General features: G+C 41.5%; 1 protein-coding gene across 1 annotated transcript in view; it reads right to left on the minus strand.

The window, feature by feature from the left end:
* Positions 1–21,635, minus strand: part of LOC145409342 (nose resistant to fluoxetine protein 6-like) — a 141,224-nt gene that overhangs the window by 87,840 nt on the left and 31,749 nt on the right. The window contains exon 4 of the mRNA XM_080279813.1: positions 5,379–5,595. Coding sequence (XP_080135939.1) covers positions 5,379–5,595 — 217 coding nt within the window. The remainder of the gene's footprint in view (positions 1–5,378; positions 5,596–21,635) is intronic.

Here is a 21,635-nt window from a genome sequence, read left to right on the forward strand (position 1 = left end):
CGCACAAAGACGATCACTTATGAAATAGTGAAAAATGTCCTGAAAAACACTCCCGATCGGGTGAACACGTGGCGGTTGACTGAGTGATACATACTGGGATTCCACTAGAATTCGCGGTTTCCCACCAAAGTTTAATGTTACGAGTTTGTTTAGATATATGATCGCACCAACTCGTGACACACGCTCTCTCCTCTCCTGTTTAGTCTGCTGTCTCTCTCTGTCTTCGTTCTTTCAGGCAGAGTTTGACATCAATACCCAGCACAAAGCCTAGCCTCCCTTTCTCCCTCTGAGTCTCAGGAAATTCCTTATCCACACGATTTTTGATGAGGTCGAAGGCGTTCATGTGTGCAGTGTCAAAGAGATCTCCGATCTATCTTTGGAAGTTTCTCTCCTTCTCCTTTCTTTCTCTACTCCGGCTCTTACTCTTCTCCAACTTTCTCCATTCTTTATAGACAGATTAGATTTTGAGGATACGATTCCGTGGCTCAGATGTAGGAATGCAAGCTCTCTCTCAGAATCCCCTTAGTTCCCAGACAGAACACATTCTGAATCCCTCAGTGTTCGTGATTCTGTTCGCATCAGGTAGGAAAGTCGCGCTAACACTTCTCCACAATTAGGTAACTTACTTCCAAGTATCTTTCACTTGGTTGGCCAACAAGCCATATCGTGGCTTTGTTTCTACTTTTCATCACTGGCGTTGATATTTTCACTTCATAGTAAACAAGTGCTTAATAATAACTCAAAAGGCAGATCCCTAAAAAAAAAAAGAAACAAATACGGGTATTACTGGAATGTAGCCTCCTATGAAGTAAAGCAAACACTTAACAAAAAAAAAAAAAAAAAAATTATCATAACTTTGCTCATTAGGCTCAAACTTTGGGTAAGATGCAGTACCAGTAAATATCATCCAATTCTGCTAAAATCTGTTGTCTCAAGAGTTTGCACCTAAACTCAGAGAATACGCTTCCAGCAAACAAAATACTCCAGAATTAAATTTTCCCCCTTAGTAATAAGGACCACCCTAATATATATATATATATATATATATATATATATATATATATATATATATATATATATATATATATATGTAGGTGGAGAGATATGGTGGATGAGTGTGTGAGGAAGAGAGGTTGGGAAGTCGGTGATGCTAGGGAACTGACTGGATATCGAGCTGGGCTGGATAAATTTTGTGAGGAGAAGTGCGTGGTCAGGGATTTTGGCACCCCTTGTGAGCATGGCAGAGTCCGGATTGACTCAATCGGATACGTCTGTGTGAAGTTGCAGAATGTGTTTTTTTTTTTTTTTTTTTTTTTTTTTGGCGTATCCGGTGGAGCCAGGATTTCGGGGACTTGAATGATGAGTGAATGGAAGTGTGGCCTATTTGGATTGGGCAAGTTTGTGCTGTCTGGACGTGCTACTCCTCACCCTGCCCTTGGGTGGGAAAGGAGGTCCGGATGATATATATATATATATATATATATTTATATATATGTGTGTGTGTGTGTGTGTGTGTGTGTGTGTGTGTGTGTGTGGATGTTGGAGTGGCCCTGGTGAGAGAGGGTAGTGTTTGGAAACTCCCTGTACTTTTGTTTGCAGATGATACTGTGTTGTTGAGTGAAAACGAAGGGGAGCTGCAGGGCTTGGTGGATGAGTTTGGGAGAGTGTGTAAGAAACGGAATCTAAAGGTGAATGTAGGGAAGAGAAAAGTGATGGTGTTTGAGAAAGGTGAAGTAAGTGAATGAACAGCGAGGTTGGATGGAGAGGAATTGGAAAATGTGAGTACATTTAAGTACTTGGCTAGTGTGATGAGTAAGGATGGAGGTTTGGAGGATGAAGTGCTTGAAAGGGTACAACAGGGAAGAAAGGTTGCTGGTTCCTTGAAAGCAGTGATAAGAAACAGGGAAGTGAGCATGGAAGTGAAAACGTTACTACATGACAGTATTGTGATACCAACTCTAACGTATGGAAATGAAGCTTGGACGTTGTTGGAAGGGCACAAGTCAAGAGTGAGAGCAGTGGAAATGAGTTATTTAAGAGGAGCCTGTGGAGTCACATGGAGAGACAGGCTGACAAATGAGGATATAAAGGAGCGTTGTGGTGTGGATGTGGATGTGATAGGAAGCGTTAGGAGGAATATACTGTGGTGATTTGGCCATGTGGAGAGGATGGAGGGTGAAGGACTGACGAAGAGAGTATATGTGAGTGAGGTGTAGGGGGGGGGGAGAGGGAGGGGAGGCCGAGGATGAGATGGAGGGATGGGGTGGAGAGGTATATGAGAGAGGGGGGTGTGAGTTGGGAGCAGGGCAGTGAAATGGCAGGGGACAGGGCGACGTGGAGGCGATTTGTTTATGGCCACCCCGAACGGGATTGAGGCGTCTTGCAATAGATAGATAGATAGGTTGTGTGTGTGTGTGTGTGTGTGTGTGTGTGTGTGTATGTGTGTGTGTGTGTGTGTGTGTGTGTGTGTGTGTGTGTGTGTGTGTGTTATTGAAGTCTACAGCGTAGACAGCATTGTCCAGTTTATACGAGTATGTGGTTTTCTCAGTGCTTATGGCGGATACAATATTGTTTGTTCAAAGTAGTGAATAAATTTTCAAATTCCATTTTGATTTCTCTAGACGTCTTTCGGCCATCAATAGGCCATTTTCATGAAGTACTCTTTGGAGTATTGCTCAAGCTGGAATGAAGCCCGGGGGCAGGTGAACCAGTATTCATGTCTCATTGCTGGAACAGGAGATCGGGATGGCAGGTACTAAGTCAATCCGAGTACGTAGCACCCATGAACTAAAGTCTGCTGCCAAAGAATTGAAAGACAACGGTGTCATCGTTATCCGAAAGGGTGATAAGTCTTTTTTATTTGAAATCCTAGATAAAGATTACATGAACAAGATAACAGCCATTTTAGGGGACAACACAATATTCAGGAAAATCACGAGGGATCCGACCGACGACTTAAAGACGAGATTAAAAATCAACGAATACGCCAGATGAGCAGAACCCTAAAGCTCCCGCTCTTTGAAGGAGACTACAAAGTGGTTATGCCTATGGAAACGCAAAGGCACATAAACATGATTTCCCCCTTCGTCCTGTAATCAGCCAGAATCTATGTTACCCACAAACTAGCTAAACATTTTAGTGACATGATTTCACTCTTCATAACGGCGTCCTGCAACTTGAAGTCAGCAGAAGAGCTCCTCGACATTGTGAAGACATCGCGACCTTCAGAGAATATTGCATCAATGGACGTTAAATATCTCTTCGCTAATGTGCCTGTAGATGAGACCATCGACTTGATATATGACAATATATACCATTCAGAATAACGCCTTTTCCCAATTCCTGAGGCTTCACTGCTAAACCTACTACGGCTTGCACCAAAGAATCACCCTCCTTTGGCCAAGACGTTACCATGTATGTGAGAACTGAAGGTGGCGCCATGGATTGGCCACTGGGAGTCCTCTTTGCCAACTTTTACGACCTCAAGCGAAACAAGAACATTCTCACAACACCTTGAGCTCAAGCCTTCTGTATATGCAAGTTATGTGGATGAAATCTTCATCAGTGCGAAAACAGAGGAGAACGTTCTTCATATGATTACTATCTTCAAGCAAAATTCTTCCCTCAGTTTCACACATGGGATGCAAGTAAATAGCAATCTCTCCTTCCCTGACGTTATTTCATAAAGGAACAGAGTGTATGTGAATGTTACCAACTTAGGATTCATTCTGTATCTATGTAACCGCTTATTTCTGCTGCGCACACACACACACACACACACACACACACACACACACACACACACACACACACACACACACACACACATACCGCTAGCTGGTGCAGTGGTAACGTTCTCGCTTGCCAACTGGTGGACGGGAGTTTGTGCCTCGCTCAGGTTGCGAAAAGTTTCACTAACGAAGCGGGTGGTTACTGTCCCCCTAGAGCAAGGGGACGGGTGTGTGCGTGTGTGAAGGTCACAGCCTTGCCCTTAGATCGGACTATATGAGCTCTCAGCTCCCTTCCGGGAGGGTAAAAGCTGACGATCACAACCATCAAGTGATCCTGACTGACCCGGTGAATTACACACACACACACACACACACACACACACACACACACACACACACACACACACATCTTTGTTACGAGTGAAATTCTCAGGTTAGAGATTTTTCTCCAGCAAGGACAAAGAATGGAGAATATAATATCTTCCAGTGCGTCTTGTTCCTAATAAAAAAAAGAAAAAAAAAAAGCTGTAATAGTGAATCGATTGCACGTCTGTTGCACTCCTTCACTTAAGTCAGACCTAAAATTGCCATCTCTCTATCGTCAGTGTTCAGTTGTAACAGGTGGTTGGTTCTTGAATATGATCCTAGTCACGAGGAAGTGCTATGAAAAGGATGTGGAGCCGTATCACTGTCTTTTGCTGCCCCTAAACCAGATGAAATGAACAGCAAAGGGAGAAAATCTGCGTCAGTTTAAGGTGACAGAGCTACTGTGAATCCCTTTCCTGGGCATCAAGACATTACCTACCTTCCATATCACCCCGTTGTGGCGCGCTTGTTCTAACTTGATGAAGATACCTAACTCGTTAAGTTCAGTGTACGGCATGGTATAGCCAGACTGGAGGGTCCAAGCGAGTGACACCCAGAGAGACTCATTCCCACCTCAGACCAGCAACGACCTAAGTATTTAATATTTTTTTAGTGGCGGTGGCAGAATCGGTAGAGAGGCGGCCTGCAGTCCTAATGGATCCAGGTTCGAATCCCGGCTGGGGCAGGGAACAGTTTAAGGGTTTGAATTTCATTAAAAACAGACTTTTCTGATCTACCAGATGACCCGACGACATGTCATAAAAGTACCCTCACTAATACCAATACACCAGTCCTGTATGAGACAGCCCTAGCATGTATCCAATATGGATGGTGGGTGCTAGCGCCGAAGTGGTGACATGTGGAGATGTAGGAAGTCTACTGGGTCCCAAGGAGCTCTATTGGGACTTGGGAATAGGCCTTGAAGCCTTTGCCCAGAGTCGGACACGTAAAAAAAAAAAAAATGAAAAAAATACTACAATAAAGATAAATGCCTTCATACCTCCTCTCGGCGTCCCTTCCCTCCAACATTCCAGGTTCCCTGAGACTGTACTATCTGTTTTATCGCTGTGGTACCAATGAAAAATTAAGATCAGTGATGTCTTTTAAGTCTTGCTGCCTGCAGATAAAATAATTTGACTTTAAAATGTATATGCAACTGTTGCAGTTTTCAGTCCTCCTAATCAAAAGAATGTGGGGGGGGGGGTATGGAGAAGAAAAGAATAAATAATTACAATACTGTAGGGATCTCTCTCTCTCTCTCTCTCTCTCTCTCTCTCTCACCTCAAGGTCTTCCTTACTGCACACACTTGGCATGCAGGTGGCGTAAGAAGCATCATAGTGATAGTGGACAGCGTTCGGTACATTAGCCTTAGTCTCACCCTCAGGAACACCAAGGCCAAAACGGAAATCATTGCCTAGCCGTAGACCTGGAAGAGCGGGGTTGAGCCTTGGCATTCTCTGGGTCTTCATTCTTGCTCGTGCTGGAGGATGTGGTATACTGTTAAGGAAGTTTACGTATTATTATTATTATTATTATTATTATTATTATTAATCATCATCATTATCCTGAGTTGTTTAATTCAACTTACAGTTAAATATATTTTAATTTTGTTATTTCCAGGTTTTACTAGGCCTTGATTTTTAAAACCAGAAGGGTTAGGTACAACCTTGGTTAATCCTCTTACCCACAAGACATTTTTTTTAATCAATGTAGTGATAGCAAGAATGGACTGAAATATTTATCACCAGATTCGAGGGGTTAACAGTGAAGCAAGGCAGGGTGCATGAAGCAAAGAAAGATAAAACATATTAGCAGTTGTAGTAATTATAACCCTACACTCATCTCGAAGTGAACCCGGTGGACATAAGGTTGAAATTTTCCTTCTCAGGCAGTCAACCATCCTCCTTTCAGACAAACAGGGAGGGAGTTCAGCGATGTTTAGCATAAGTGGACAGCGGGGCCGACTGTTTATATCGGTGACATCAAGTGAAAATATCCCTCTAAGGCACGGAAGAGATATGTATACATGTCCAGTGAAATGGGCCAGACACGCAATCTCTCACTATTCGAGGCCGGAAGCTTGGCTCATCTAGATGGCCTAATGTTTAACTTTTTTTTTTTCATATTAGTTGTGCTTCACATGATCTGGCATATGGTCGATAATATATCACATTACAAATTAGCAAGGCATTCATTATTAAAGATACAGTTCCATTTTATAATTCCCTTACAACATTCTAAAACTTTCAAAACCAAATGAGACTTTGCTAAGCCTTAGGCTCATCTCGTCATGAACTTGACAGGGTGCAGGTTGAAGCAGCCCTTCTCACGCAGTCAACTCTCCTCCTTTCGGGATATAGAGCAGGACTTTTATATAACTGAGCTTCCCAATTTTATCAGTGTAACCTTGTAATGGTGTTTATTTTTTCAAACACTTGTGCTAGGCTAAGTGGCAGTGTTCAAGTGAGTTTGAAGAGTTCTGATCCTGCTACACTGGTACGGAAAGTTTAGGAAAGATTCGGGTATCGAGGATTCCCGAGGCCAAGTCATGTGAAGCCACTTTCCCATGTGTGCTGCCATTTTTGTAATTGAAAGAAAGTTCTTCCCAGTAGACCGTGTGTTATTCAGTAGCTATCTTCTCATCTACCTTTCAGACTCTTGGTCATCCTCCTTTCGGGGCTTTGGCGAAAGCTGAGCCATTGTACTTGACATCCCAAAGGTTTTCGATCGAGTCTGGCATAAATCTTTATTTTCCAAACTGCCCTCTTACGGTTTCTATCCTTCCATCTGTGCTTTCATCTCTGGCTTCCTTTCTGGTCGTTTTATAGCTGCTTTTGTAGACGGCTATCGTTCTTCTCCTAGATCTAACAATAGTGGTGTTCCTCAGGGTTCTGTCCCATCACAAATTCTATTTCTTTTATTCGTCAGTGACCTTCTAAGTTGTACAACTAACCCTATCCACTCATAAGCTGATGATTCCATCCTTCACTTTTCCAATCGCCTCCCGCAGCATCCATCTTAGCAGTTCCTTCAACAAACAAGGGATGAGGCTATGGCACATCTAATGTCTGACTTGGCTCGTATCTCTGACTGGGGTAAAAGTAATCTTGTCTTCAATGCATCAAAAACTCAGTTCTTACACCTATCAACCCGTCATAATCTTCCACAGTTCCTACTAATGTTTAATAATATCCAACTCAATCCTGCATCATCTTCAAAACATACTTGGGGTTTCATTCTCTCTGGATTTATCTTCGAAAAATCATATCACATCTCTTGTAAAATCTGCTTCCAAGATATTAGGTGTGCTAAGCCGACTCCGTACCTTTTTTACCCTCCACAGTAGTTGCCTTTATACACTGGTTTTATTTGCCCCTGTGAAGAGTACAACTCCCATGTGTGGGGAGGCTCCCCACATACAGCTCTTCTCAACAAAGTGGACTTAATGGCTTTTCGTCTCATTAACTCTCCTCTTCTTGCTGACTCCCTTCAACCTCCGCTCTTCGCCACATTGTTGCATCTTTATCTCTTTTCTGTCGCTACTTCAATGGTCACTGCTTCTCTGAACTATCTGATTGTACCCTTCCATCACTACGACGGGCGCGTAGCACCCGTCTAGCAACAAACTCTCATCCCTTTTCTGTCCAGCTCTCTAATGCAAGAGTTAACCGTTACTTCCAGTTCATCATTTATGCAACAGGTCGACTCTGGAACTGTCCCCCTCTGTCTGTGTTTCCTACTTCCTATTGCCTCCAGTCTCTCAAACGCTATGTGTCCAGGCATCTCTAAATGAAGCAATCTTGAAGCTGGCTCTCTGTTGTACTGTTTTAGTTTCTTCTTGCAAGGACCTTTTCTCGGGCTCCTGTCCTTTGGTTCCTTCTTCATTGCATAAAAAAAAAGATAGATACTTTCTTTGTAAAGGCTATCAATACTACCAGTGTTAAATATAGTGTCATGGATAAAGATGGGTTATCAACAAAGGCTAAATTCACTTGCATTCCCAGTTCTGATCATTTGTCTCTTTGTTCTAACAAAACTGATGCATAAACTCGTGGTTTTACAACAGCGAAAATGCCTACAATAGGTACCAGCGCCAATCCACCCCGAATCTCATCTGTATTATATCTCTGACCGGAATCATTCTAAGTCTGTTTTTCCGTCTGCTAAGAATAATTGTATTCGTACTAAATGCTCTGAACTCTCCAACTCACATTCTCCTCCCTTCTTTTGACCCCTTCTCAAAAGTTTTTCTAAGAACTTTACTACATCCCCCTTCCCTTTCATTTCCACATGGATGGTTCTGTAGTTGATTCTTCTGCTGAAAAAAAAAAAAATGCTCAGACTTTTTCCTCCATATCCACTTTAGACAAATCCGATGCTGTTCCTTCATTTCTTTCCCCGAAGACTTCCTCTTGACTAATATTAAAACGTCTTCAGTTGATGTACTATGGGTCACAAAAGTATCGGTGCACAATATGAGCGAAACATTTAGGACCACAGAACGAAAGTCACTGAAATATTAGTGTCCGACCTACCACACGATGGTAGCCCTGACGTCGGGAGGTGATTATATCGCCAGCAAACAATATCCACTCGCAAACCTGCAGCAAATGTTATGTTTATATAAGCAGACATTGTTCATCCACAGTGAGACGTTGGTAAACATCAGCAATTGTTCGAATGTCTTCGGTAGGCATCGGATCCCATGGGCATCGATACCTCTTTCACCCATAGTACTGTACTTTCTGGCCTCAGTGGCCTGCCTAGGAAAAACTCTTTCGTCTGTCTGTGGACCTGTATCATTCCTGCTTGTTAGAAGTTTACTCTCATTCAGCGTGTCCCAAAGAAAGATGACCATTTCCAGGTTTCTATTTATCGCCCAATTGCTTACCATCCTGTATTTCTAAAGTGTTTGAATATATTCTTAACCAAAAATTATGTAAAGCACCTTTCTTATCACGACCTTCTTTCCTATCACCTGTATTGGTTCCGACAGGGACACACCACTGCTGACCTTCTCATCTTCTTTTCAGTTTCCTGGCCATCCTCCTCTCGGAACTTTGGTGAAAGTTTTTCCATTGCATCTGACACCCCGTAGTCTTTAGATCGAATGTGGCATTAATCTTTTATTTTGAAACTGCTCTCATGTGATTTCTATCTTTCAATTGCGCTTTCATCTCTAGCTTCCCCTCTGGTCCTTCTATAGCTGCGGTTTTTGATGGCCACTGATCATCCCCTGGAGCTATCAATATAGTGGCGTTCCTCGGGGTTCTACCCTATCAATAACCCTTTTCCTCCTATTCATCAATGACCTTAGCTGTATATCATACCCTCTTTACTCATACGCTGATGACTTCACCCTTCACCTTCCCATTCCTGTATTGCAACGTACATCACAGCAGTTGCTTCAAGGAACTCAGGATGATGCAGTGGTATACCTGATGTCTGGCTTGGCTTGTATCTCTGATTAGAAAATAAGTAATCGATTGTTTATGCTGTATCAAAAACTCTTTCTGACATCTTTCGATTCGTCAAAATTTCCTGCAGGAATATCCTTTAATATTTAACAATATCCAACTTAACCGTGTATCATCTTTGAATATACTTGGGAATTTGGACATTTTCTCGGGATTTATCTTGGAAAGACCATATTACCTTTCTTGAGAGGTATATGAGGGAGGGGGGGGTGAGTTGGGGGGAGGGTAGTCAAATGGTGGGTGACAGAGTGACTTGGAGGCGTTTTGTCTGCGGCCACCCTTTGCGGGATTAGGGGGTCGGGCTATAGATAGATAGATAGATAGATAGACCTTGTAAAATTCGCTTCCAAGATAATTGGTGTGCTCTGCCGACTCCATATTACTTTAACCCCACACAATTGACTTTATACAAGGGTTTTATTTGCTCCTGTGCCGAGTAGAATTTTCATGTTTGGCCGGGTGTGTGGGGGGGGGGGGACTCACCACAAACTCTGTTCAACTTGGCGGTGCCAAAGTCTTTTCATCTCATTAACATTCCTCCTCTAGCTGGATCCCTTTAACCTCTGTCTCTTCGCCGAACAGTTACACCTTTATCTCTTCTATCAATACATCAGTGGTCGCAGACTGATCTACTGAACTGTCTGTTTGCATCCCTCCTCCATTACGGCAGGCGTGTAGCAATCGTATGGAAGCAAACTCACACCCCATTTCTGTTAACTCTTTATTGCAAGCTGTACTCCCGGTCCTTCATGTATGTAGCAGGTCAGCTCTGGAACTGATTTCTTCTGTCTATTTACTATTGCCAATGTGAGATGTAGGCCCATAGATTTACCATCAAGCTTTTAGGTTGATCGTAAAGACTCCTTATTGCTACTGGAGGCTTTACTGGGAGCTTTGATGTTACACTCACGGAGTGTAGATGATCTCTACCTCTCATACACTCTTTCAGAGTACAAGTACAGAGCTTCCACTGTATGTGTTGCGCAATGTCATGATTACACTTTTTACACACAGAAACATCTCTTTAGCAGGTCTGACAAGAAACAGCTGGTGTCTGCCGATTCATGCGATTCCATTACGTTTGTTGCTGAAGCATCATGAGTACGTAGTGGAATCTCATGATGTACAGTATAAGCAACAAACGTCTGCGCGCTTGCACCTATGACCTCCAGTCTTTTCAATGCAATGTATCCAGGCATCAAAAATGTATGGACCTTGAATTTGGCTCTCTGTTATATTTGGGGAAAACAATCTTGCCGGCTTCTAGGTCTTGGCTGTTTCTTTCATAAAAAAATAAGCTGCCAAAATTTCTGAGTTATGAAACATCCAGGGAGACCTTAACGGATGCTAATGACTACTCAGTTCTTTTCTTTAAATTAAAGTCCAAATGTAACTCAATTTGTCGAGTGAATGTGTGGGTGCAAGTGTGTGTGTGGTCGACTGAATGTGCCCTCAGGTATCGATTGCCGACTCATACATCTGTGTTTACTTCAGAACTTTTTGCCATTGACAAAGCCATAGACTATGCTCTCAATTCTAGGCATGATTCATTTGTCATATTTTCAGATTCAAAATCAGCCCTTCAGGCAATTGCATCTTGCACTACGGACTGTCATGAGATCCAGGGCCGCATCGTTAATAAGTTGCATTCATGCAACAAGTCATTCACGCTGATCTGGGTGCCTGGTCATTGTCGTATCTACGGCAATGAGCAGGCTGACTTACTTGCAAAGTCGGCTGTGGAGCTCGAGGAGACTTGGGACGTTCCTCGTGATCTACGGTCGAGTCTATCTCTCGGAAAGAAATCAATAAATCTTCTGTGGCAAGGTCAGTGGACCAGACTAAATATTCCAACTTGTAAGCCGTACCTGGGCGACTGGGACACTGCCAACCGTCCCAGTCGCCTAGAAGAAAAAGTGTTGGCACGGTTACGGCTTAATGCCACCATTGTAACCCACATAAACCCATATATGGAAAGAAGCTTCCCACCGCACTGTGACATCTGTAATGCGGTGTTATCTATCAGTCATATCATCCTGCGCTGTCGGCGATTTATTCGTGAACGCGCTTCACTTATAAATTACTGCGGCGTAGCAGACGTCCCCTTCACCCTTTCCACTATCCTGGGTGATGGGGACATTGTTATGACTGATAAATTGATGGCTTTCTTGAGAGAGACCGGACTGATCAGAGTGATGTGACTTTTTTACTGTGTGGTTATGGTTTTTATGAACAGTAAATATGTATATATTGTAATATTAATTAGGGTTGACAGTTGACATATTTTAAATAGTTCCTCCTCCCACCGATCTATTTCTAATATAGATGTCCCCTACATTAAGCCAAGTTCCTCGCCTGACAGTCACCAGCTGATGAGTGCAAGTGTGCAATATAGGAAGGTATTGGGCACTTGCAGTCGATGGTAGTCTGCTGGGCGAGGTTCTTCAATTTTTGTACAAATTATGTAAATACATTATATTATCTTGCTTAAGTTATTCTAATTAGGGACGACAGCTGACGTATATGGAAATGTTCCTGACTCGTCTGGTTCTCTTTCATATATTGATGTCCCCTATATTAGGTTGTGCCTCGACTGACAGTCATCAGGTGATGAGTGCAGGTATGTAATGTAGAAAGGCATTACATATCTGCAGTCGATGGTGTTCTCTTGGTCGAGGCTTTTTGAATATTAGTGTAGGCCTAGTTATTTGTCTCTTAGGATTTAGTATAGGTTAGCGATTTGTCTGTTAGGTGGTTAGTTTTAGGGTCTATAAATTAGGTATTTTTGTTTATAAGTAATATAAGGTTAAAAATATAAAAAATAAATAAAAATAATAAAAATAAAACTACAAAAAAAATAATAAAATAAAAATTATTATATATATATATGTACGTGTGCATGAAAGTGTGTATGTTCATATGCATGGATGTGTATGTATGTATGTATGTATATATATATATATGTTTGTATATATATGTATATATGTGTCAATATATATACATATATATATCTGCCTTAATGACCAGAGGCTCCGGCCTCAATGGTCGATAGGCAACAAAAAAAAAAAAAAAAAAAAAAAAAAAAATTAATTTGCCCCCCACCTAATGTCATAAAGACTCCTCAGTTTTGTGAAAGAATTTCCAGAGAATGTCTATCAGACATATGTAAAGCATTATAGAGTTCACTGTTAATGGGTGGTTGCTTCAGTGTCAGAATAATTCCCAATTAAATAATTATTTCCTAGCTATTCTGAACATTTTTAAGAAACCTATAATGTTACTAACTGATGATAACAGTTGCTGAAAAATACGAGTACCTGCAGGTAAGGTATGCATCTGCTTTCAGCAGATCTGGCTTCTAAAAACAAAATAAAGAGGTGGCAATAACACACATAACTCAAACTCTTTAGTGTCTAGTAGGTAAATGCTTCTTTTCTGTTAGACCTATTGCATACAGTATGTGTAATTTAATATCTTCTGTTTTATGTTTCCTCGATATTCTGGTTAGCACAGATACTTTTAAGTGAGAACTCGTTGCCTTGTGACGAAGACAAGTCAGTTCATAAAACATTTCTTAATAACATAACCTACCTGTATCTTAAGACAACATATCCACTAAGAATATTTCATGTACAGGGAACACTTTGATATATTTATGAAATTCAGTTTAATCAGCTTATCATTAATCATACCAGTATTAAGGGAGATAAGAACTCACAGCCAGCCATGGCCGTGCCCTTCTTGCCAGGACTTACGGTGGGGAGGTGACAGGATTGGCTACACCCATTCTCTCAGTAAATGCGCGCTCACACTACCCCCACCCCTATCTATCCGGCAAGGTTCCTGACCTCGACACGCGTAAAGGAATTACTAGAGGGAGCTGTACATCTGGGGACGCCTACACATCCACTTTATAATCAATTAATAAAAATCTGACAGAACATTCTGCGAATATTATTGGACTCTTTGTATCGTATCACTGAGTTTCAAACGTAATTTTTCAGAATCGTTGTTTATCATAATAAGTGAATCAGTATTTACTAGTTAATACAGTAGTAAACGATAAAAATTATAGAATATTTAAGAACAGAAATTCATCAGATGGAGGCAGAATAAAAAAAAAAAAAAAAAAAGAAAAAGAAAAAACAACACTATTGACAACATGAAAGCAATGCTAGTACATGAAGTTAGGGAACAGCTGGGAGAAGTGAGACAGAATAGACGGAAGGGATCAGCGAGATGAAATGCGTGAAGCACTGAAAGTTACAGGGTGATAACAACACCAAATTCTGGAAGTGTGTGGCAAACTGTCGAAAGACTGAGAAGAGATAGTGATTGAATCGATATGGGAAAATGTGCAGATTGATATATGAGCACAAAGTGCCAGAGAAATGAAATTAGGCATGATAATTCCCCCATACGATTAAGAGGGGAAACCGTGTGGCAGTCAGTGAGATATTTGTCTTCTCAGTGTAACAGGAAAGATATGTGGCAGGAGAGTTTTCGACGTTGTTAGGGAGAGAACCGAGGAATAGGTTGGCCAGAAACATGGGCGACTTAGGGAAGAAGTAATGGGCAGCCCACAATAGTCTATCTAAACTGTAAAGCAGAAAATGTACTGTACTTAGATAAGTGAAAGAAGTTGCATGCTTCCTTAGGGATCTGGAAAGAGCATATGACAGAACACACAAGAAATATAAGAGAAGCTAAGAATATGTGGAGTAGATAGGAAACTGCTGAATAAGAGTAAGAATATGTATGAATGCACAACCGCAGTAATGTGTAAGGAAAATGAAGTACGTGAGTTCTTTTATCTGAATGTTGGATTGAAACTGACATATGTCATGTCATAGACAGATAGATAGATAGATGGCTTGATAGACAGACAGATACATATGGATATAGATTTAAACAGATAAAGAGATTGATACATAGGGAGTAGATTGTAATACCAGTCGAACAGGGCGGTACTGCCGAGGTGGATAGCAAGCAGGTGACAGGGAGATCTGGAGCTCCCGTTTCACCAGCTCTCAGGACCTGATCCTAACCATCTCCCTTTGCTGAACATTCTCAGTGCTTTCATTTACAGAGAGAGTAGGCCACCAACTTTCTTAATACCTCTACCTTCAGCTGCACACTACATGCACATTATCACACCTATTTTCCGATTCCGTCTTAGGAATGACTGTTGCATTAATATCAGCAAACGAGGTGGTATCTCGGATTGCCATCACCGGCAAGGTAGAGTTGGAGGCACAGGGTCCTCCCAGTTGCTATCAAGTCACTGTGCTGTCAGTGACTGTTGCAAAATCCAATCATACTCGTCAGAGGAGAAGTGCAGATGCGGGCTTATTCTTCATCAATATCCGTGGTCTTAGTAGCAAATTGAATTCACTTCATTTTCTCCTACAATCCGTATCCCCTCTAGCCTTGTTCTTCACAGAACCCCAAATCTCTCCCTGTACCGAAATATCCCCATTTTATTTTCCTGATTAGCATCTTCTCAGAAACTTCCATAACAAGGGGGGGCACATTTTGTTATATCAAATCTGAATTTGCAGCTGACACTGTTTTAAACTTAACTTTAACTAATTTTGATTACTCACTGTATAAACTAAATTACCTAAATATTACCAATTATATCTGTGTAGTCTATCGCTTCCCCAATGCTTCTTCAGAACCAAGTGTATATGACTCCATATCCACACAGTTGAGTAACCATAACCATACCCTTAACAACGAAATTACCATTTTGGGTGATTTAATGTGCATATGTAGAATGGTTATTTCACTCCGCCAGGACTGACAATATTGGTCTAGAGTGCGAACTGTTTGCAGAATCGTTTAATCTCACGCATTTGGTAAAGCAGCCAACCAGAATACCAGATAATCCTGACCATAACTCACATCTGTTGGATCTATTACTGACAAATAATCCAGATCAAAACAAGATAGAAGTACTGTCACCACTTAGATCCTCCGACAACAATTTCTTCAAAGCCTCATTAGTCGGCTCCCCCAAACCTCCCTGTTCTGAACCTGTCCGGGAGACCTGATGGCACTTTCATAGGGCAAACTGCGATGGATTTAGAAATTATCTTGCTGACATCCATGGCTGTCTTTCTTCTTTAGTGATATCAGTTCTACCCAGTCCCACATTAATGACTTAAAACTTCCTGGTATGGATTTATTCATACAAGGTCAACAGATCACTAAACACCTAACTTTCCACAACAGTTTGATAACAATTGTGCCACAGCAACAGACCAAAGGTCATCAGTAGGGTTCGGATAGTTATGCATTTGCATGATTATGACAATAATTACATATTTCCTAGATATTTTGCATATTATTGCATATTTACAGCAAATGAATATTTGCATGGCATAAATAAAATACATTACCAGTTAATTTCTCAGCTGACAATATAGAATCACCGAATCATACCCGCAACGAATCATATTATATACGTAATAGAACGCACTGTTTACCAGTAAGTTGCCAGGACACGATGATCAAATGTTCACAATAGTTTGAACCACCTATAGTTACTCTTAACTATCGCCCATATTCAACGAGGTTATGAGACCAATAATTCCTTGCCCAATAATGCCATCTGAGAAAAAACGGATATAGCGTGATTGGCGTTAACGGCGTGACGTCAGACGAGAATTTTTTTTTTTGTATGCGAGGAAGAAGGAACCAAAGGCCATGAGCCTGCAAAACGGTTCCTTCCAAGAGAATAACAAAATACAAGAGAGAGCCATATTCAAGATCCGATCATTTCGAGATACTTGGACACACTGCGTTTGAATTATTGGAGATCATAGGAAGCAGGAAATACAGACATAGGGAGACAGTTCCAAAGTTGACCAGTTGCCTAAATGAAGGACTGGGTGTAACGGTTAACTCTTGCATTAGAGACTTGGACAGGTAAGGGATGAGAGTTTGCTGCTAAACGGGTGCTACGTGCCCGTCGTAGAGGTGGAGGAATGCAAAACGGACAGTTCAGAGGAGCAGTGACCATTGAAGTAGCGATAGAAAAGAGATAAAGATGCAACAGAGCGGCGAAGAGACAGAGGTGTCATCAGCATATGAGTGGATAGGGTTAGATGTACAGTTTAGAAGGTCATTGATGAATAAAAGGAAGAGAGACGGAGTCGGTAAGAGGAGAGTTAATGAGACGAAAAGCCTTTGACTCCACCCTATGGAGAAGAGCTGTATATGGGGAACCTCCCTACATGTGAGAGTTGTACTCTTTACGGAGGCGGATAAAACCCGTCTATAGGGTCAACAATTGTGCAGGAGTAAAGAAGGAATGGAGTCGGCTTAGCACACCTAATCTCTTGGAAGCAAATTTTACAAGAGATGTAATATGATCTTTCCAAGATAAGCCTCGAGTAAATGAAACCCCAAGCATGTTCAAGGATGATGCAGGAGCTGAATATTATTAAACATTAGTGGTTACTCCTGTGGAAGATTTTGTCGGATTGATAGGTGTACGAACTGAGTCTTTGATACATTAAACACAAGATTACTTTTACTCCAGTCAGAGATACGAGCAAACTCAGACATTAGGTGTGCCATAGCCTCATCCCTTGCTTGTTGTAGTAACTGCTGAGATGGACGTTGCAGGAACCGAATGGAAAGGTGAAGGGTGGTGTCATCAGCATATGAGTGGATAGGGTTAGATGTACAGTTTAGAAGGTCATTGATGAATAAAAGGAAGAGAGTTGGTGATAGGACAGAGGCCTGAGGAACACCACTGTTGATAGATCTAGGAGAAGAACGATGGCCGTCTACAACAGCGGCTATAGAATGACCAGAAAGGAAGCTAGAGATGAAGACACAGATAGAAGGATAGAAACCGTAAGAAGGCAGTTTGGAAATTAAAGATTTATCCCAGACTTGATCGTAAGCCTTTGAGATGTCAAGTGCAATGGCAAAGCTTTCTCCTAAGTCCCGAAAAGAGGATGACCAGGAGTCTGAAAATTAGGTGAGAAGATCGCCAGTGGAGCGTCCCTGACGGAACCTGTACTGACGATTAGAAAGAAGGTTGTGATAGGACAGATGCTAAAATTTTTTTATTAAGAATTGACTCTAAAACTTTTGAGATACAGGATGTTAGAGCAATTGGACGATAGTTAGAGGGTTGGGAATGGTCACCCTTCTTTGGGACTAGCTGAATGAGAGCAAACTTCCAGCAGAAAGGTACAACTTGATAGATAGAGGCGAAAGAGTTTGCCTTGGCAGGGTGTAAGCACAGAAGCACAGTTCTTGAGAACAACAGGAGGGACTCCATCAGGCCCATATGCCTTGTTAGTATTTTGGACTATGATGGCAGAAATTACATCACATGAAGAACTTTTAATGTCAGCCATGAGGAAGTCAGAGGGGGGAAGTGATGGAGGAACAGCACCAGAGTCGTCTAAGGTGGGATTGGAGGAGAATGTCTGAGAGAAGAGATCTGCTTTATTAATAGAAGAAATAGCCACAGAACCATCAGAGTAGAAAAGAGGAGGGAAGGATGATGAGGTAAAGTTGTTCGAAAGGTTTTTGGCAAGGTGCCAGGAGCGGAAAGAACTCGAGTTGGAGAGTTGAGAGCATTTAGTACGGATGAAATTATTTTTAGCAGAGCGAAGAACAGACTTAGCACGATTCCGGGCAGAAACGTAAAAAAAGATGTGATTCGGGGTGGGTTGGCTCCAGTTCCTTTTTTAGGCCCTCTCCTTGTTGTGGACTGAATTAGAACAAGCGTGATTAAACCAAGGCTTTCTTGCATTGTCAAAGGATATGAGACGGGAATGCATGCTTCCATGTTCGAGAGAATAACCTCCATAATGCGCAAAGCACACTCAGATGGCTCCCGGCCATGGAAGCAATAATCATTCCAGGGAAAGTCAAAGAAGTACTGCCTGAGGGCCTACCTAATCCCCAGCTCCAAAGTGCCACAGACGACGTTTCTTTGGAGGGTCCACAGGCCATACCAGATCGATAGGACAGGTTAAGGTGATTATGTTGTGATCGGAGGAGCCCAATGGAGAGATAAGATTAACAGTGTAAGCAGAAGGATTAATTGTACGGAAGAGGTCAAGTATGTTGGAGCTCTCTCCAAGGCGGTCAGGGATATGGGTAGGATGCTGTAAAAGCTGCTCTAGGTCATAAAGGATAGAAAAGGTGTAGGCTTGTTCATCAGGTGGCTCAGTGAAAGGAGAGGAGAGCCAAAGGTGGTGGTGAACATTGAAATCCGAGAATGGAGATTTCAGAGAAAGGAGAAATATATAGACTGTGTTCCATCGTAGAAGTAAGATAGTCGAAGAATTTTTGATAGTCAGTAGAATTAGGGAATAAGTAAACAGCGCAGAGATATTTAGTCAGAGAATGACAGGAAAGCCAAAGCCAGAGTGTAGTGAATTCAGAAGAATCAAGTTCAGGAACACGAGAGCAAGATAAGTCGTTGCGTATATATACTCAACAGCCACCTTTGGCTTTGAAATGAGTATAGAGAAAGTAGGAGGATACAGAGATGGGTTTGCTGTCAGTTGCCTCAGACAGCTAAGTCTCAGTTAGGAAAAGAAGGTGACGTTTAGAGGAGGAGAGGTGGTGCTCGACAGAGCGAAAGTTAGAGGAAAGGCCATGAATGTTGTAGAAATGAAGAAGTGAGTCACAGTGGTTCCAGTTCGAGTCGTCACCGGGAGAGGGGCGGAAGGTGGGGGCATTTATGGTCCCCCCCCCCGGGGAGTCTGAGGCTATGTATATGGATGCCATAATTTCTTTTGAATTTTGGGTGCGTTAGATGGAGACGGGCAGTGCTGCTGTGTGGAGGTGCATCTCTTCCACTGCTTGTTAAAAGGCCAAAAGTTCAAAGAAGCCAAAATGAAGTGCTGCATGGATATGTCAAGGAATGTAAAGCATTCAAGACTGATGGAAAAATATTGCTCTTAAAATACTGTGAAATGCCTGTATTAGCAAGTAAGAAGTTCCTAGTTCAGCAGCATCTCAAAACAGCTAAGTACGTACGACTTGAAGATTCAAAGTCCTGCAGTGCTCAGAGGGAACAGCAACTTGCAAGTAAACCAGGGCCTAGTCGGCCCCAGTTTAATGTAGATTTGTGCAAGGCATTTATTTCAGCTGATATTCCGTTACATAAACTGAATAATGCATGCTTTTAGTCATTCCTAGAACAGTATACTGGAAAAATTGTGCCAGACGAGTCTACCTTGCTTAAGAACTACGTACCTCAGTTGTTCAACGACACCCTGGAAATAATTAGGATCAAAGCTTGTGGAAAGAAAATATGGGTGTCTCTCGATGAGACCACTGATGTTGGGCAAAGGTGTATTGTGAATTTTGTTTTTGGTGTGAATCAGAGTTGGGTAAATGCTACATAGTGAATGTCGGTGTCCTGTCTAAAATGAATCACTCGCTTTTGCTGCTTTGTTCAATGATTCTCTGCGATTACTGTGGCCGACTAGTCTAATGTGCCATTATATTCTTTTGGTTCGCAGTGATGCTGCGCCTTAAATGTGCAAAGCCATGAGTGGCTTGCAAGTTTTGTACCCAAAAATGGTCCATGTCACCTACGTGGCCCATGGTCTGCATCATGTGGCAGAATTAGTTAGGTCGAATTACCCAGATGTTAATCAGCTTATCGCCAGCATCAAGAAAATCTTTCTGAAGGCACCATCTCGAACTGCAAGGTTGTCAGAAATCGCTCCAAACACGCCACTCCCCCTTCACCTGTGGTCACAAGATGGGGCAGCTGGATCGATGCGGCAGTGTACTATCCCAAAAACTTCGAGGTAATTGAAGCTGTTGTAGCGACATTCGACCCGGGAGACGCTCAGAGCATTGAGGAATGCAAGACCTTATTGGAAACTTCACGAATGAAAGAAAGCTTGCTCTTCATTGCATCGAACTTTGCGTGCGTCTCGTCAACAATTACCGGGCTGGAAGAATGAGGACTGCTTTTGTCTTCAACAATTTCTTTGGTTAATGGTGTTCTTGACGAAATGAAGAGTTTAGAGTCTGATGCTTACTTTTCTAAACTAAGTAACATATTTGTACAAAAACAAAGGATATGAAAAACTGAAGAAAGTTATTCAAATACTCTCTGGGAATGGTAACGCTGACGAGACGCTAGAACCTCTAAATATGTCAGATATTCTATCAACTGAAATATGCACCAATGGTCTCATGTGATGCAGAGCAAGCATTCTCTGCATGCAAAGCTATGGTGGTGGATAACAGGCGTAGTTTTCACTTTGAGAATTTCCGCCACCGTCTCATTATCAAATGTAACCACAATTTGTAATGCTTGAAAACAGAGAAACACTTCTTTTGTTTATTTGAAGATATTAATATTTGTTTTCCTTTTCTTCACATACTGTATGTGGACTGCTTTTAAAATCTGTATTTACTGACTACAAAGCAATGCTGACTGATAATTAGCACATTTTTCATTTTTGAGAACTTAGCCATCATGTCATTATTACATGTTATGACAGTTAATATTTTTGAAAATAGTCATACGTTTTTGTTATGTGGAATTATCACTATATAACTGATCTTTTATTTTGTATGTAGATTGTCAGTAAAATGAAACTGATTTTGTTAAATTTTTGTTTCTGCCTTGCCTGCATAATTGATTTCTTGGGCATTATATTTAGTGCATATAATACTGCATAATTTTCACCTTTTTACTGCATGTTTGCATGCATATTTCGTGATTTCTTAGCGCATAACTATCCAAGCCCTAGTCATTACGGTAGCATATGCCTTACTTAAAATGAAAAACATCTAAATCACTCTGTCAGTTTATAATTGCTAGAAACCATGGAAAGGCAGTAATAAATCATGCTAATTACACATTCTTCAAAACCAAGCATCAAAACGACTTAACTATCCTAATGACAACAGAATATTCAGGTCAGCTCTCAGTTCTTTCAAGAATAACTTTAGTAAGTCATCACCCATTCCTCTACTAAAATCTTCAGATGGTATCATTACAAATGACCAGTGAGGTAAAAAGAATATCCTTGCCAGTGCATTTGACAGAAA

Source organism: Coenobita brevimanus, chromosome 80 (genome assembly GCF_032717465.1).
Source record: "Coenobita brevimanus isolate Jiangsu-jjx chromosome 80, ASM3271746v2, whole genome shotgun sequence".
In the NCBI taxonomy this organism is placed as follows: Eukaryota; Metazoa; Arthropoda; class Malacostraca; order Decapoda; family Coenobitidae; genus Coenobita; species Coenobita brevimanus.